We start from the raw sequence: 18,161 nt of genomic DNA, 5'->3' as shown, positions 1-18,161 counted from the left end.
CCTGTCGCATTTTCCTTGTTCTGAATCTTCCCCCTCAATGGGCTGAATTCTAAATCAGCAGAAATCATTACTCTGCTCACGTCATCACCCAGATGGAGGCGCTAGAGCGCTATAATAACAGGCGGCAGATTAAAAGACTCACTTCTCGTCATCTGTGCTTTGCCAAATTGTTGGTTATTGTGGAATCGTCTCAAAATATGATTTTAATTCAAATAATAATCGTATTTAAGATTTTTTTTTTTTTTTTTATGATTTCACAGGCACTTTAAGGGAAAACATTTCCACTTTTGTCCACCGGCGTCGCTAAAATCGACCAAAATTGAAAAGTTACCCAGTGTTGCTTTAAACTAATGTAAACTTTTGAATAGACGTCCACTGTCCCTGAAACGGTTGAAATATTAAAAATAAATAACAACATAAATAAATAGTTCAATAAATACATTTAAATAGATGAAATGCTTTTATAGTACAGTACTTTAAAGTCAGATGCAACTGAACCATTCTTAACTAATGTATTGTAACTAATGGACTTGTTAATTTGTGCACTATTGTGATTCATGTACTGTTTGCCTACATCTAAAGTGGTACTTGTTCAACACTTTTAAAACCATTGTTGTAATTTCATACAAAATGTTCTGCGAGATGCTGTAAATGTGCAACATTTACTGTACTTTGTTCTATGAATCATCCGTCTAAAAATCTGCACAAATTGACATCAGCAATTCACGCCACATACCATGAGATGGCAGTATGTAGTTTTTTGCTGGTTGCAAGCAGCAATCAAGTCGAACTAGAAAAAGAAAAAGAGCCATGATCTCATTGGTGGTAGTTGAAGTTTGTAGTGTCTGGCTCCATCGCGATTAACTTTACTTCTGGACTGTTGTTAAAATGTCTTCGTCGACAACAGTAAGTAAATCACATAAATACCTTGATTAGGTTTTTATATCGTAAGATTTAACCATTTTGTAGTTATGTTGGCATTTGCTCTATGCTTATCAGGCTAGCTTTCTGACCAGGAACCGTGTATCAGTGTACTATGATGCAAGCAAGTGTAATTCAATTGTATACTTTGGCATAAAATGCCCTCCATAAATGTTCTTGTTGTCTCGCTCATGAGGAACCCATCAGCCGAGTTCTACGCGACATCGTGTAGGAAAATATGTATCAATTTGTGCTGCGTGACATGGAGCAAATGCGATTTAAAACATTGTTTTAGTATGTTTCTATTAACCGCTAATAGACACTGCTAAATTTTTATAACCATACACTGCAGTTTGTTTGATTTCAATCTTTGCTGGGACCAGAACATTTAGCAGACGCGAGTGACGTCACGCACATTGCGATGGATTTACCTCAAGCGCCAGGAAAGCATCTCGCACAGATAATTTATTATTGTTATTTGTGTATAATATTCACACCCTCGCCCTTTAACCAATCATAAGCTTCATTAGTTTCCAACGGCAAAAATGCTTAAAATTTCCACATGTATCTCGTCTTACATTTTTTTTCATTCAGTTAAATCGATTAATTAAAATTTTAATATAATTGATTAGTTGTTGCAGCCTTATTAAAAAGCTATTTTAGGCAGTAAGATGTCCGAAAATTAGCAGAAATGTGAATTGTTGTTTTCCAAAGTAAAAGCAGATTTTTGTTCATGTCCTACTTTGACTTAACAAAAATATAATGAACAAATCTGATAATATTTACAACTGAGAAGTTATATGTGTGTTATAATTTCAAGAATTTAGACAAGTTTAAGGCGAAGAAGGTCCTAAACGATTCCCGTAATTTTTGGACTATAAGCCGCTACTTGTTTCCTTCATTTTGAAGCCTGCTGTTATAGTCCAGTGTGGCTTATTTGTTGATTTATTTGGGTTAGTATGTAACACATGCCTCCTAGCATGCAATGCAGCGCTCCAGATGTAAATAACAATCACAATTCATGTTCTGTGCTAATTATTTATTAATTTCCTGATCCACTTGTTTCATTAACTGCTAGTTATGATATTTGGTAACACTTTATTTGACAGCAGCATCATGATTGTTATGATGATTATGACATGACACTATCATGGACATTACTGAATGCTTATGACAGATGCCATTAAGTGTCATCCAGCAAATTATGTTACTAACTCCATATATGTCCAGCTCGGATCTTTAAATCCATTCAAAAGTGAGATCATTTGGCAGTTAACACTAAATGACATCTGTTCTAAGCATTTATTAATGCTCGTGACAGTTTCATGTCATAATCATGATTGTCTAATAACAGTCTTATGGCGCCATTGTCAGTGAGTGTTATCAAATACCATAACTAGCAATTCATGAAACAACTGGAACAGCAATTGAATAAATAATTATCACATAACATGAATTTTGATTGCTATTTACATCTGGAGCGCTACAATGTATGCTAGGAGGTAAGCCTGAACGATATATCGTTTAAACATCGCCATCACGATGTGTGCGTGCGCGATAGTCCCAGCTTAAAACCATTTATTAATATATATATATATATAATTTTTAAAAAAAAATCATACTTTGGGGGAAAGGTGAGAAAAAAACATGCCTTATACAGTGGGGAGAACCAGTATTTGATACACTGCCAATGGGTTTTCCCATTGGCAGTGTATCAAATACTGGTTCTCCCCACTGTATGTATCTCTTTCCAATGCTAAATCTGAATAAATACATTGAGCACACACACAAAAAAATAATAATTTGGGGGGCGGGGCGCGCAACTTCGCGGTTTTTCACTTATCGCGGCGGGTTCTGGTCCCCATTAACCGCGAAAAACGAGGGATCACTGTACACTGTGGTCATTGTGAGTCATCCAAAGTCTTTCCAAAAAGCTATTCAAGTCATCTAGTCAAAATTTCTTTAAAAAAAAGATTATTTTTTTTAATATCGCAATATAATATCGCAAACCCCCAAAAATCGCAGCAATAGTTTTTTCCAATATTGTTCAGGCCTAATATATACACATTTTTAAAAGTCATACTTTGGGGGAAAAGTGAGAAAAAAACATGCCTAATATGTATCTCTTTCCAATGCTAAATCTGAATAAATACATTGAGCACACACACAAAAAAATAAAAATTTGGGGGGCGGGGGGCGCAACTTCACGGTTTTTTACTTATCGCGGCGGGTTCTGGTCCCCATTAACCGCGAAAAACGAGTGATCACTGTAAGCTGTGGTCATTGTGAGTCATCCAAAGTCTTTCCAAAAAGCTATTCAAGTCATCTAGTGAAAATTTCTTTTAAAAAAAGCGAATATATGATATTTCAAGCCCCCCAAAAATCGCAGCAATGGTTTTTTCCAATATCGTTCAGGCCTACTAGGAGGTATGTTGGACAACAAGTGTTGACAGCAGGTGGCAGCAGAGGTTGACTGTCTCTCCTAAGGGAGCAGCGATGCCCAAATGAACCTTCTTGAAGCAATGAAGGTTTGCAGCCAATTGATTCAAAGCTTCATGGTGGTTCATTTGGTCTAATGACAGTCGTATGATGCCATTGTAGGGCTGCAGCTATCGATTAATTTAGTAGCCAATTAATCGATGAACTAGTTAGTTCGAATGATCGAGTAATCGGAAAAGGAACATGAAAAATTAAAATACCTGAGCTAAGCCTCAAACGGTATTGAAATAAATAAATGAGGATCTATGTACAACAAAAGAACAACGGGCTAGCTTACATGGCAAAAGTCCACTAGCTTAATTGCTAGAAAATGCTAAAAACAAAAAAAATTCCAATGCTCTTAACAAATGGTTCAGACTCATATTCCCACAAAAAACGGCCAAACAACATATAAACTAAATTATGAATACATTAGAAAACATTAGCCCAAAGAAAAACTTAGCTCACGTTGGTCTTAACAGGGAGCAGTTGGAGTCAGCCATGTGAAATGAGGCAGACCAGAGGGCAATGTATCCACCCTAATCAATAAACTAAATGTAAACACTTTCAAAACGAAACATTACAACGCCACTTCAATTAAACGAATACTCGAGGCAACAACATTTTATTCGATATTTTTTCTAATCGAATACTCGAGTTAATCGATTAATCGTTGCAGCACTATTCCATTGTCAAATAAAGTGTTACCGGTTAATATCTTTTGGTGTAAATATCCCATAATACAGTGAGGACAGCTGCGGCTTATAGTCCGGTGCGGCTTATCTATGAACAAATGCCATTTTCGTGTCAAATTTGGTGGGTGCCAGCTTATAGTCAGGTTCGCCTTATAGTGCGAAAATTACAGTAATCGGTTCTCAAAATAGTTGTCGATCATTTTGCTAATCGATTAGTTGTTGCATTTCTACATCCAATTCACATAATTTACACATAAAAGAAATCACGAAATCAAGGCCAAAGAAATGACCCAATATCAACAGAAAGTGACCTTAAAAAGTCCCAAAATCAACAGGAAGTTACTCGGAAACACCCCAAAATCAACAGGAAATTATTCAAAATATACACATAGTGACCCCGGATTGCCCCAAAATTAACAGGACCTGTAAGGACCCTAAAATTAACAAGTAAGTGACACAACATTAACTAATTGCCTGCCATTCTAATTCATTAAAACTGGGATTATGGCTGTAATGCTCATCTTTCAGTGCCATTGAGGTGGGTTCATTCGCTCCTCCTAGTCGAAATGGATTGGAAGTTTAGCGTCGTCAATGGCAGCCAATGAGTTAACGGAACGGAGGCGTACCGAACGAGTTTCTGACGTAATGTAAACCTTACTTTTCGAGGCTGTGAGTCGATCGGGTTACAGTTTCTTTGTTTAGATTATATTTACTCCGTCTTCTCTACTATAATGAGGAACAACACGGTAGGACAGTATAACCCAGAAACGTCAACGGCACGACAACATGGCCGCCGCAAGAACGCGGTGAAACGCGGGCGTTAAAGTCAATCAGCCAATGCACATCAGTCGCCGTGCAGCCGCGTGTTAGACGCGTCCCAGAAGCGGCTCAACACGACGCATGCGAAAAGAACGGCAGAGTTTATTATTTGACGCGAGACGCGACCCTCCTGCGTCAATACTGCCTACCGGTAGCTAGGATCGGCAGGACCGGGAGTCACTCGTGTAAAAATACGGTGGATCCGGTCGATTTTCAAACTAATATGCAATCGTAACCCACTTTTTGAGTCCATCAGATCTCTTGAGTGGTAGATCGGGGCACAGTTGACTTGTCTATGTTGACTTATTGCTGTCTTCTCTGCTATAATAATAACCAACACGGCCCCGTGTTCAATACAAAACCCTCCTACCACAACAAAACAAGTAGGAACTAATATTCACATAGGAACTAAAGTTATGCAACATAAAATATACAACATAAATGAATACTACATCACTACAATAAATAATAGCCCATTTAAATAAAATAAATTGAAATGAGCTAAAACACCTGTAATTAAATAATAAGAATATTACACAAATCCTGCTTAGTGCTTACACAATTAAATTTATTAATTTCTGTGTGGCGCTTTAACTTGAGAAAATCCACCAATAAAAGCTTTTGAAAACCATTCATAAGAAAAAAGAAATGATTCATTGAGGCATTTCATTTGTAAAATACATGTTAAAATCTTTGTCATTGGGATTGCTTTTCTCTTCAGCACAGGACTTTTTTCTTCTTTTTTTCTTAAAGAAAACTGACCAATATACGGGGTCTAAAAGGCAAATTGTTGTTGGATTATCTTTAAATACCCGCCACTTTTTGAGCAGAATTCTAGCTTTGTATAGGCTAATGTTCCTATTGTTGAAAGCACAAAGGTGTGTGATAAACAACTAGCACGTTTATATTTTGCATTTTGTTTTCTTACTGTACCGAAAATGAACCGAACCGTGACCTCAAAACCGAGGTACGTACCGAACCGAGATTTTTGTGTACCGTTACACGACAACCCTACTTAATAGTAATGGAGGAAATTTCTGCATTTTCCTTGTTGACTCATTAACCACCATTGATGGCGATGGATGTCCAATCCATTATGACCGGTAAAAACGTCTATTGCCGTAAATGGCACTGACAGATAAGCATTCACAGCCAGGATGTGACCCAAAATAAACAGGAAGTGGCCTGGAATTGGAGCTAAATCAACAGGAAGTGACATAGGATTGCCCCAAATCAATAGGAAGTGACCTGAAGGATATTTTAATTTCGTTCCTATCAACTTATTGGCTGTGATTGATGGCGTAATGTTCATTTGCAACTAGCCTTCCACTTCAAATGGATTGGACGTCTACTAGAGACAAATTCCAGTCGACAGCTGACATATGATTGGATGCCACACGATTGGACGTCAGTCATTGCCAATGGCACAAAAAGTTAATCAAAAAATAACATTTAATTTTGGTATTTTTATTTATGTAGTATCGCAAATGATATCAATTATTTTTGGAGTATCGATATCGATTTGAAAATGTTAGTATTTTGACAACAGTAAAGTATACATGTCCAATTTAGGTTCAAGTTATACTACATTTATATCGCTGGCTCGTTGTTGTGTTTCTTTTTTTTTTTGCTGACATTGTTGGTTTCAGTTTTCAGGCAGAGACTCTCACAAGCGTGTAACAACTAAGACTAACCCAGGATTTCTGGAACGATTAAGTGACACTGCGGGAGGAACGTTTGTTGGTGTTGGACTGTTTTTCCTCTCCATCCATATTCTTTTCACCAATGAGGTGAGACTCATGCACAACACTGCATGCGTAGTTATTGGGCAGGTCGTATTTTTTGTGGATTCATTTTGTTATTGTCCAACCAACGTGCTCCTGGTCAATCCAAAATGTTAACAAACACTCAACCGTCAACATTTAAGTAGTAAATGTCAAGTTTCTCTTGCCCAAAGTCAACTAGGATGTGTTTCATGACCATAGCAAGCACTAGAAAAAATGGATGTGTCATTGCAGCACATGCGTGTTTATTCCTCACATTAGGGACGGGCTCTGCGGACAGCGTCCTCTCTGGATGAAGGACTCGCTCAAGTGGTGTCACTAGAAACTTCAGCCAGCCTTGACCTCCAGAACGACAACCGCTTGGTGCATCTGTCTGCACCACTGCACACTTCAAAGGTAGACCTGAGCCTGTCATCTTTCTTTATTGTAGTATCCAGATGACTGTATTTTAGTTTATTGGTTTAAGGACAACTTGAAACCCTTCCACTTTCGTTCATTAAACAGGATCGGAAATGGGTCAAAAAGATCGGGTTTTTAGAGGGAACTTTGAACTTAAAGACTTGTAGGCTCTCGTAAGCCACAATTGTCCTGTTTTACTAAAATATCTTATTAGAAACACATAAAATATTGCCATTGATTTAAAAATCTATAATATTTAGTACATTTTTTGACCTACGGAGGGCGCCATGTTTTAAGCACGTAATGGACGTCGGAGTGATGACGTAGATTGTCACTATCACTCGACGAATACTACCGGGTTACTGCAATTCCTTCTACGCTGCGAGACATCCAACACATGCGCTCATTGAGGAAAAGCGGCAAATACTTACTATTTGTGTTTTTATTGAGTCTTTCATTACCTTTTCTTTACCTCAAAATAATTTTTGCATGTGCTCTCATACTTTTAAGCATTGATTGTTGATCTGTTGACCACATTAGTCACATAGCAGCATATTAAAACCACCCTTATTTGATATTACTACGTTTAAGTATTTTTTTAAGGCATCTTTAGTATGTTCTGTCTGTATGCATCTAAACAAAACAAGCTGAAAGTGCACGGTAGAACTTTAGATGTCAAACTCGCCTCTTGTAGGACTTTTCACCGGTGTAGTACATTTTGGCAGAACACTGTTTTTTTCCCCCCGACTCTCGTCTCGTCTCATCGCGTCTTTCCTGTTCATTTTGCATTTGCTGCTCGTTTTGTGAAATATCGAAAGTGCTTCATGCTCATTAATGTTCCTCTCGGGTTCAAATTGAAAGGGTTGAGCAGATGACATGTTAATGTCGCTAGAGTCATACTCTGGAAGCCCGGCAGTGTAACCATGTGACGTCACCGCCCTGCGACGTCAACAACAATGGTGGCCTACTAGTTAAACTAATTTTACAATTGCATGAAAATGAAAACATTAAGAGGTGTTTCAATATCAAATTATTTTAACTCAGAATAACGTTTATCTTTTAAGAACTACATGTCTTTCTATCTGTGGATCTCTTTAAAATGTATGTATTTATTTTTAAGTATTAACTGATTAGCTGAGGTATAAGGACATTGCAAAATATACAGCATATATTTATATTTATTTACCCTACTGAAACAAACTGCAGAACAAAGGGAAAATGTCCAGCAACAAAAAAGTCCAGAAACTAGTCCAGAACCAAGAGGCCTCAGTTTATCAAAATGGATTCTTTTTTATATTCGTTGATTCAGGGTAAAACAAAACACTGAAATTCTATAGTTTCCTACACTTTCTTACGCTGGATGAGCTTCCTGACACAACACATACGCGGGAATTGAACCTAAGCCGCCACAATGGCAGCGCAGCACTCAAACAGCTTAACCAAAAACCTATGTGGATAATAGCCAAATCATCTGTGTTTTTTTGTGTGGATAGCCTTTACATGACCCCAACTACAATGTAGCAGTGCAAGCTGTAAAACTGAAGAGAGAGGTGGAGATGTATCAGTGGGTGGAGTACCAGGAGAGCAGGTGAGTGTTACTGACATTGTGTGGCAGGGTGAGGCCTCAACTTTTTTTGTCTTCAGCACAGAATAGTCATGCGAGTTCTTCACTGTATGATTCATTTCAGAGACTATCAAGAGAACGGTGAAACTAAAACTGAGACCACATACACCTACAGTGAGTAGTTGGAATTAAATTCAAGTGAAGTGTTTGGATAAATGCCACAACAGTGGATTTGATTCAAAGATGTAAAAATAAATAAATAAATAAATAAAAAGGCGTATTTAAAGACATCTAAAAAAAAAAACCTCATTGTTTTGGATAATATAAGATTCATTTTGGACTTATAAATTCAATACTTTGCACTTCAGTGGTCATAAATGATTTTCACCCAAGGTTTAAAATTGTCAGTGACTGGTGGATGACCAGTCCAGGGTAGGTTCCAGCTCCAACCAGATATGCAACGGTTGCATTTTTTGCTTGCATTTTAAATGTCATTGAGCTACTGAAAATCATCATATTCAATGGCCTTTTATGTGACATCCCTTGACCATGAAAGCCTTATACGAATCTAAATGTTTTATTTATTTTAAGTCTACTGTTGTATTATGTAAAGGAAACATTGCCCAAATGCCTGCCTGCAACTTTTTTTTCACCCCTAGATACCGAGTGGAAAACCGAGCTGATCAACAGTCGCTCTTTTGATAAAGAAATTGGTCACCAGAACCCAAGGTGCTTCATTCAACTTTTATTTGACGTACCAGACAGCCGCCATGTTGGATGTGTCACACCCGATTCGATTGCATTTATTTATGAATGGCCAAAGGTAGAGTTATACATGAAAATGACTTTTTAACTGCTAACTATATATATCTTGATATTGTCCAACTCAAAAAATCCGATACTAACATCAAATCGATACCGATATGTGCAGTAGTTGACTCAACATATTATGCCTAATTGTATTTTGATGCTCCCCTGGGTGCTATAATAGTAATAATGCTCACATAACAAATCCCAAACATCTTAGTTTGGAGACATCTAATGGTCAATAAGCATAACTAATGTGCTAAGCTGTGACCAGCCCTTGTACAAAGGCTTCTACATTCAGTTTGGAGACATCTAATGGTCAATAAGCATAACTAATGTGCTAAGCTGTGACCAGCCCTTGTACAAAGGCTTCTACATTCACTTTGAAGGCAACATGTGTATTGGCCCAAAACCGATAATTTCGAACCGATGTTGATATTATCCGATTAGTGATATTAACCGATATCATTTTAAAATGCTTTTATCGACTGATATTATCGGCTACCCAATAATGTCATATTATCAGCTGCCCGATAATATCAGACAACTCTAGTCGTAGGCCAAATCTTTACACAATTTTAACACTGATTGCTACAAATATAACCATATAATATAAGGCACTGTCACTTGTTAAAATAAGTGCTTCTGTGGAACAATACGTTTTCTGTTTTTGAAAGTCTGAGAGACTCTTCTAGAAATGTCACTGGCTGCAGCTTTCTTGAACATCTTGATTTTCGTTGCTCTTAGAACTAAAGTTCAATTTTTAAACTGTTATGTTACGTTTGACTTCTGAGGTTAAATTCGACAAGGTAAATTTTTGTTTCCATTTCAAGCTTTCAGTCACCTATTGTAGTGGGAAAAAATTAAAAAATTTTCTGCAATAACAGTCTGATCCGAAATTCTCTACAGCTTGTATTATTATTACTGTATTATTCTACTGGAAGATGCACGTTTTGTAACAAGACGACATGACAAAACATAACAAAAACAATAATTAGAATTTGGAATGTCCTGATTGCATATTTTTGCGCCCAAGTCCAAGTGCGAGTCACCTGATTTTGAGAATCTGCCAATACAGAGTCCTGTTTCGATACCTGATCCTGAGTCCACTCAAATCCAATCACGCTGCTGAGAACAGCCTCTCACGTACACAATGAGTTCCACAGCACACTTATGCAAGTTTAATGATGATTGACACATTTCTGCTGTTGATTGTAGAGCTACCAAGCTTCTCTGGCACAATCAAAACTACAAAGCTATCAATCATCATTAACTTTAAGTACCAAACGCAAGCTTGACAGTTTGGGCGCACTGCTTAGCAGGAGGGAGGGTGAGAGGCGTGATGCTGTATGAGCATGAAGTAGAAAAACATAATTTTATTTTATTTATTTTTTTACAAACCCGATCCTTTTCACCCAATTCCGATCCTCTGAAAAATGGCGCGATCAACCCGGTTTCTGACCACGTGATTAGATCGAGATATCCCTAATAAGAATAATAAATCAAACGTGGAAAAAAAGTACAAAACAAATGTAAGCAAAAGTCCTCGGCGGTAAAAAAATAGTATAAAGGCTTCTTCTCCCGGGGGACTGACCCGAGTGGCGACCAGGCCAGAGTTTATATCGTTCCTATGCAAATGAGCAAGTTAACACCCGCCCCTAGGACGAACCTGGGCTAAAAACCCGAGGAAAATTACTAGCTGCCCGCAACGAGTAAACAAAAAATGCCTACCTTATCGTTAGTGAGCTATCTAGAGGAAAGTACATTTTGTGTACAAAATTGGGACAGCCACTTCCCCACAGTAACAGAACAGCAATAATCAAATATACTAGTATATGATTATGTGAAAATATATTCCTACACCTTCACACACACAGAGTGTAATAGGGTAAAACAAAGGAGTCTTAAATATTGTATGCCATAAAAATGGCTGTTAATGCAAAGCAAAGATTGCATACTAATTTTTCAGTATTTCTATTTGAAAATCGTCATTGCAAATTTTATTGAAATACCATAATAAATATTTGAGGCTATATTGCCCACTCCTAATCACAAGATACCTTTAATGTCTTTGCATGTCAGCGCCATGGCAGTTGAGAGCGTGACTGTTGTAGCTCCTCAAGTCCAAGTTGGACCTTTTACTCTCTCTCAAGGTAATCCGTCAGAAGCAACTGCCATCAACACTTTGCTGTGATAAAATAGTGATTTTTGTATGTGCCTTATTGTAGTACAGTGGGGCAAAAAAGTATTTAGTCAGCCACCAATTGTGTAAGTTGGTGTAAGATGAGAGAGCCTGTAACTATTTTCATAATAAGTATACCCCCACTAAGAGAATCAAGAAAGTCACATTGTTGGATTTTTAAAGAAATTGATTTGCAAGTTATGGTGGAAAATAATTATTTGGACACCTACAAACAAGCGAGATTTCACAGACCTGTAACTTCTTTCAAGGGTGTGGGTTTGATCTCAATATTGGAAGGGGCGATATAACAGCATAACCACAATGTACACTTTTTGATCGGGACGGGACATTAATATGACCAAACATATTGGGTCAGTGAGGGTCTAGGCTACGTTTCTCACGAATATGAACCTAATTAATTGATATGCTAAATCAGGGGTGCTCATTATATCGATCACGATCGACCAGTCGATCGCAACGCTAGTGTTGGTAGCTCAAGGCATCAAATTTTTTTAATGTACATAGTTAATTATGATAATGTTGTGTTGTGTGAGCAACATATGAGGTTATGCAGCACCCATCTCTCTCTAAGCAGCTTTTTGCTCACGTTTTTCTAGTTCTATAATTTCCAGCAGTGTTCACTACATTTCTCACAGTTTATTTAATGTTAACAGTAGAAAACACAAACAGAATGACACTTCTAAGCAGCTTCCTACTCTAGTTTTGCAGGTTAGACAGTTCACACAGTTTAATATTATGCTAACTCTGATGCAGGTCAGACTTTCAGTAGCAAAATTATTGGTGTGTTTCCCCCCTCCACAACATTCGCCTCTTATTTACTTACTTACAGTGGCTGCTGCTGGCCGAAAAAAAAAATCTAATATCCCTCGTCCTTGAAGGAGGCGGAGGAGGCGGCATGTTGTCGACATGTATTTCTGTCAGGGCTGTGTGAGTGTGAACGTGCTTGTGTGTGTCGGGGTTGGGTCAAATCATCAGCCAATCAAATGTGCATGGGTGGGGGGGGGGCGCCGCATTCAGCAAGTGAAAAGGGGTGAATGTAAGTTTGAATATAATTTAAAAAAAATCACTTAATAATGGTAGGGTCAATTCTATCCTTACAACATATCGGAAGACAATCTAAATTGCCTGTATAACTGAACTCATTATATAATGCATATCAGGTTGCTTAAAGCAGTGTTTTTCAACCGGTGTGCCGTGAGAGATCGTTAGGTGTGCCGCGAAAAATTCCCCAATATCGCATTTTTTTTGTTGTTGTCGTGCGGAGTTGTAGTAGGAAGGAGTTTTGCGCGGTATTGCTCGTGTCGCATTCAACAACTGCTTGGATTTCTAGCGCTCAGCCACCTTGCTGTCCACAATGTGAACCCCAGCACATCTACTGTACAGTACATCATTTGATTAGACTCGTCAAGCGTCGATATACACAAAAGTGTCCTTTCCATTTTATCCATATGTGACAACTTATCCTCCTCCTGTGTTTTATTCCAACACATTGTCGAGGACAGCAAGTTGGCTGATGGCTAGAAATCCAAGCAGTTTTTAAACTCTATCCAACAGTGCCATGGTGCCAAGCAAGCTTAAAAGTCATCTCCAAACCAAACACCCACCGCTTTAAAACAAGTCTTTGGACTATTTTGTTGGCCTTAACATAGAAAAACTACAAAGGTCAAATGAGAAAGCCCTCAAATCCAGTTACCTTTTTGCTTAACTTGTTGCTAAATGCAAAAAGTCCCACACTGTGACAAGGGCTTTAATACTACCTGCCATCAAAGCCATTGTTGGTGAGATGCTCGGCCCTGATGCTGTTAAAGACATTGCTTAAGTCCCCCTGTCTGATAATTCTTAGCTTTTCAAGCCTAACAGCCATATAAAATAAAAACAAAGAGACTCAGAGCTGTTGAAGAAGATTCCTGCCAGGTTATCGTCTTTGTGTTCATCTAAACAGGCTCAAGTTTCACACTGACAAAGTACAAATACTGAGAAATTATTTTATAATTAAATATGCTGTACAGAAAGTAATTTGGTTTGTGGTGTGCCGCGTGACATTTTCCAATGTAAAAATGTGCCGTGACTCAGAAAAGGTTGAAAAACACTGGCTTAAAGGTTGGTGGGGACAACTTGAGCATCCGGAAAAGTTGCTAGTGTTATTTCCCTATCGTCCCTATGCAAACCTACGCCCTTGACTTCTTTAATGCTGTTTTCACACCGGCCAAGATTTATTCTTGCCGTGTGATGGGTTCCCATACAAAGTCGTTTATAGTCAAAACAGTTGAGGTGAATATTACAGTCCTTGCTCATCAAATGGGAGAATTCGCACAATCAGTAGCTGAGTAAATAGGTACTTCTTTGCTCCACTGTTCGACTTATATGTATTTGCTTCTCCTCAGGACTGGTAGAAAAAATTAATAACTTCCAGACACTGAGCCTAAAGGATTTGAATTCCTATAAGTCGGACCCTTTCTTCACCATCAGTGATGATTATTTTTATCACACTCGGCAGCCAAAGAGACCAGAGGTGAGCGCCTTAACGACGTTATCTATGAAGTACTGTTCAAACAGATTTTTTAAATTTTTAAATTTGTATTTTTTGGAAGGTCGGAGATGTCCGCGTGCAATTCTTCTTCGCAGGAACAAGTGGTGACACTGTGAGTTCTCAACACTTGAGCATTCTCTGAGAATTTGCTTACAATTCTTAGTTGGTCAAGTGAAAAAAAAAATCTAAAAAGTCTAAAAACATTAACTACACAATTGAAAATGTTATTAAATATGTTTTAAGGAGGTTACATTGGAAATTTATAACGTCTTAATCACATAATTTTCTCTATCTTGTTTTGAGTGTTAAAGACTAGTGAACAGATTATTGCGTCAGATGATTCCATTTATTTTAAATAAATTTTACTATTTGTTCTTATTAAGCCAATACATCTAAAATTTGGTAATCACCTAAATCAAGAAAAAATCCTTTCTAATATTGTTTTGAACATGTTCTGTTAAAAATTAAATACAGTGATCCCTCATTTTTTGCTTTAATGAAGACCAGAACCCGCCGCGATAAGTGAAAAACTGCGAAGTATTTATTTATTTATTTATTGTGTGTTCAATGTATTGTATTTATTCAGATTTATCATTGAAAAGAGAAACATATAAGACATTTTTTTCACTTTTTTTCCCAAAAGTATAATTTAAAAAAAAAACTGTATACTGTATATGTATTTTAATTAGGGCTGTCAAATGATTAAAATTTTTAATCGAGTTAATTACAGCTTAAAAATTAATTAATCGTAATTAATCGCAATTAATCGCAATTCAAACCATCTATAAAATATGCCATATTTTTCTGTAAATTATTGTTGGAATGGAAAGATAAGACACAAGATGGATATATACATTCAACATACGGTACATAAGGACTGTATTTGTTTATAACAATAAATCAACAAGATGGCATTAACATTAACGTTCTGTTAAAGCGATCCATGGATAGAAAGACTTGTAGTTCTTAAAAGAAAAATGTTAGTACAAGTTATAGAAATTTTATATCAAAACCCCTCTTAATGTTTTCGTTTTAATAAAATTTGTAAAATTTTCAATCAAAAAATAAACTAGTAGCCCGCCATTGTTGATGTCAATAATTACTTACACAATGCTCATGGATGCAGAAGCCTATAAAATCAGTCGCACCCAAGCGCCAGCAGAGGGCGGCAAAACTCCATAAAACACAACAAGTGAGCGTTTCACTGTACTTTCATTTAAATCTGTCTGAGCGGGGCATCTGCGTTAATTGCGTCAAATATTTTAACGTGATTAATTTAAAAAAATTAACGCCCGTTAACGCGATAATTTTGACAGCCCTAATTTTAATAAATGGTTTTCAAGCACTTCAGATGTATTAATTATGATTACATTTGAAGTATGTTATGAATGTTATATTATGAAGTTTTAAACATGTTACTGTCCCACCGAATTATTTTTAAACAAGAATAAAATCGAAAAATACTTGTCTTTATTAAAATGCTTCATTGAGTGAGTCCACTCAAATCCAGTCAGGCTGCTCCCTTAAACACAAGAGCTGCCACAGCAACTGTTTAACAAGTTAAACGATGTTGACGTATGTGGCGCTTTAAGGTTTTTGCTTCCAAGCGTCTCTGGCAAGATCACTGTATACTAATTCATTGCTTTAAAAAAAAGTGTTTATTTTCAGCTAGCTATTTTTCTTATTTCAAGAAATCTATTTGAGTAAATTTAACTTGAATCACTGGCAGATAATTTCACTTATTTCCAGTAGATTTACACAGAAAGATTTACACAGAAAACAAGAGAATTTAACTAGTTTTAAGGTGTGTTTTTGCAGTGTACATGACTACAATATGTTGGAGGGTTTTTCAAAAACCTGACTATAAAACAGATGATACAAATGTTTGTTATATGATTACATATTTTGAAAATGGCTTTAAGTTTGCTGCTAAACAAAAAGTGGGCAGTTTAAAATAAATAAAATCAATGAATCATAAAAAAAATTGACTTGCCTTCATTCCCCCTCCCACCAGCATAAGAACTTTGAATACATGTGTCCCTTTAAAATTAGGACACAACAGGAAAAAATACATTGAAATCAAGCAGGACTTCTGTCACATCTACAACGGAAAGCAATGGAATATGATAGAAATGATAAAAATCTATGACTGAAGTGAAGGACACAATGTTTGAGGAAAAAATTCAATTCACCATTTTACTACACTTTTTCAATTTGTCAAAATGTAAATAGAATTTTGTTTAAGTTCAGATTTTGTGTTTTATTAAAGTACATATCATAACGCTACCGTAGATTTGTACTGTAAATTCTCTGTGATCCATGCTATATAATTTTGAAGCAAACAACTTTGTTCCAGATCAGCGTCGTAGCCAAGCAGAAAGGAGAGAAGCTGCTACCTTTCAAAACCAAGTCCGGAGATGTTTTGGAGATCTTGTACCTGGATGATCTCTCCGCAGAGGTGTGTTGGACTTTTTTAAAAAATCATGCAAAAAATAACTTGATTATGTGCAGGAGGTGTTTGCAAAGGAGCAGCAGTCCAACAGCATGAAGACGTGGGGACTTCGAGCTGCTGGATGGGCCCTCATGTTTCTTGCCATTCAGTTGACCATGCGCATCATCTACACGCTGGGTAAATACACATAAACAATGCAAGGGTTCCCCCGATCACGTTTTTCCACCCGAGTTTGGGTCCAAGTCACCTGATTTTGAGGAACTGCCAATATCATACGATACCTCGGCAATTTGATAATTTATTACAATACATACATTTTTTTTGTTTCTTTTGACAATATCCTTGTTCGTGATTATTTTGTGGCTTTGTAAAATAAAATATAAAATAAAATGGCACTTTGCCTATGCAAGATCTATGCCTAGATTTAGTCAGCATACAAAATAGGGCTCTGCGTTTCTTAACCTTCACTGCTGAGGCTCACTCACCGAACCCCAGTTAAGAACCACTGATCTAGACTTTAGACCTTTGAATTCAACACTGACGTATTTTTCCACTTTTGTGTTCACAGTGGACTGGGTTCCTATCCTCAGAGACCTTGTTTCTGTGGGGCTGAAGATCTTCGCCTTGTGCGTGTCCTCCTCGCTCTCCCTCCTCACCATCGCAGCCGGGTGGTTCTTTTACAGACCCCTGATGGCGGCCGCTCTGGGAGCTTTAGCGTTTCTTCCCATGCTCCTTGCACGTTCGAAACTCCCAGCCAAAAAGGAACTGTGATTAAGTGCGAGGCTGAAGCAACAATGCAAATGTGGGCTTCAAAAAGACTACTCCGAGGCAATAAAAGGAACAGTCTGAAATTCAACCAAATATGATATTTGCAGACATTTGCAAGTGTTTTAGCCGATAAAATATAGTTGGGGCACATATATCTTTACTGCAATACTTTGTTCTTTGTGTATTCTTCTGTTTGAAATGTTTCAAGCCACTTTTGAACCAAAAATAAGACTTTTGTAGCTCCGAGTGTTCGTTTCTCAAGACTTTTAATGTGGAATGTGTTGGGCTTTACTTGAAGATGAATAAATATTGACATATAAAAAGGCTCAGAAGATCCATTGTGCAACTCATTCGTTTTAAAACACAGAAAACAAGTTCAAAATGAACGATCGACTGGGTCCCTCTGCTGGCTAACTCGGAACCTACAGGTAACAATAAGTGCAATTAATCCTTTATTGCCTGAATTGACATTTCACGTATACATAAAAAACTTGAGGAATAAGTACATAAGAATAGTATAATTTGGAACAATACTCAATATTGAAACAAATTGAAAAATGGGGCTAAAATGAGAAAATTCTTAAAGATAAAAACAGTAAATTGGAAAATTGAAAAACATTTTGTTACACATTTAAAAAGTTATGGTGGGTATTATAATTTCCTACTTTTTTCATACTTTATTAAAATACATATTGTAACATTTTTTTCTTTTTACAATTTTCTGAGTTTTTTTTAAATGTT

At 37.0% G+C, this 18,161-nt stretch overlaps 1 protein-coding gene across 1 annotated transcript; it reads left to right on the top strand.

Annotated features, from left to right (window-relative positions):
- Positions 1-758: 758 nt before the first annotated feature.
- Positions 759-17,766, top strand: LOC130921661 (transmembrane protein 43). The gene is made up of 12 exons (XM_057845811.1): positions 759-906; positions 6,563-6,703; positions 6,959-7,093; positions 8,590-8,684; positions 8,785-8,834; positions 9,320-9,389; positions 11,550-11,620; positions 14,055-14,182; positions 14,262-14,312; positions 16,557-16,658; positions 16,712-16,829; positions 17,221-17,766. Exons 1-12 carry the CDS (start codon positions 889-891, stop codon positions 17,421-17,423), a joined length of 1,182 nt encoding a protein of 393 aa, XP_057701794.1. The 5' UTR covers positions 759-888; the 3' UTR covers positions 17,424-17,766.
- Positions 17,767-18,161: the final 395 nt, after the last annotated feature.

This window comes from Corythoichthys intestinalis, chromosome 9 (genome assembly GCF_030265065.1).
Source record: "Corythoichthys intestinalis isolate RoL2023-P3 chromosome 9, ASM3026506v1, whole genome shotgun sequence".
Classification (NCBI taxonomy): Eukaryota; Metazoa; Chordata; class Actinopteri; order Syngnathiformes; family Syngnathidae; genus Corythoichthys; species Corythoichthys intestinalis.
This window is presented reverse-complemented; position numbering and strand designations above follow the sequence as displayed.

What these genes read in the sequence shown, in the direction of transcription:
- LOC130921661 (XM_057845811.1), top strand. An exon ending in ATTGGTCACCAGAACCCAAG is followed by an intron (nt 9,390 to 11,549) that starts GTGCTTCATTCA and finishes TTTGCATGTCAG; the next exon opens with CGCCATGGCAGTTGAGAGCG. An exon ending in CAGGAACAAGTGGTGACACT is followed by an intron (nt 14,313 to 16,556) that starts GTGAGTTCTCAA and finishes ACTTTGTTCCAG; the next exon opens with ATCAGCGTCGTAGCCAAGCA.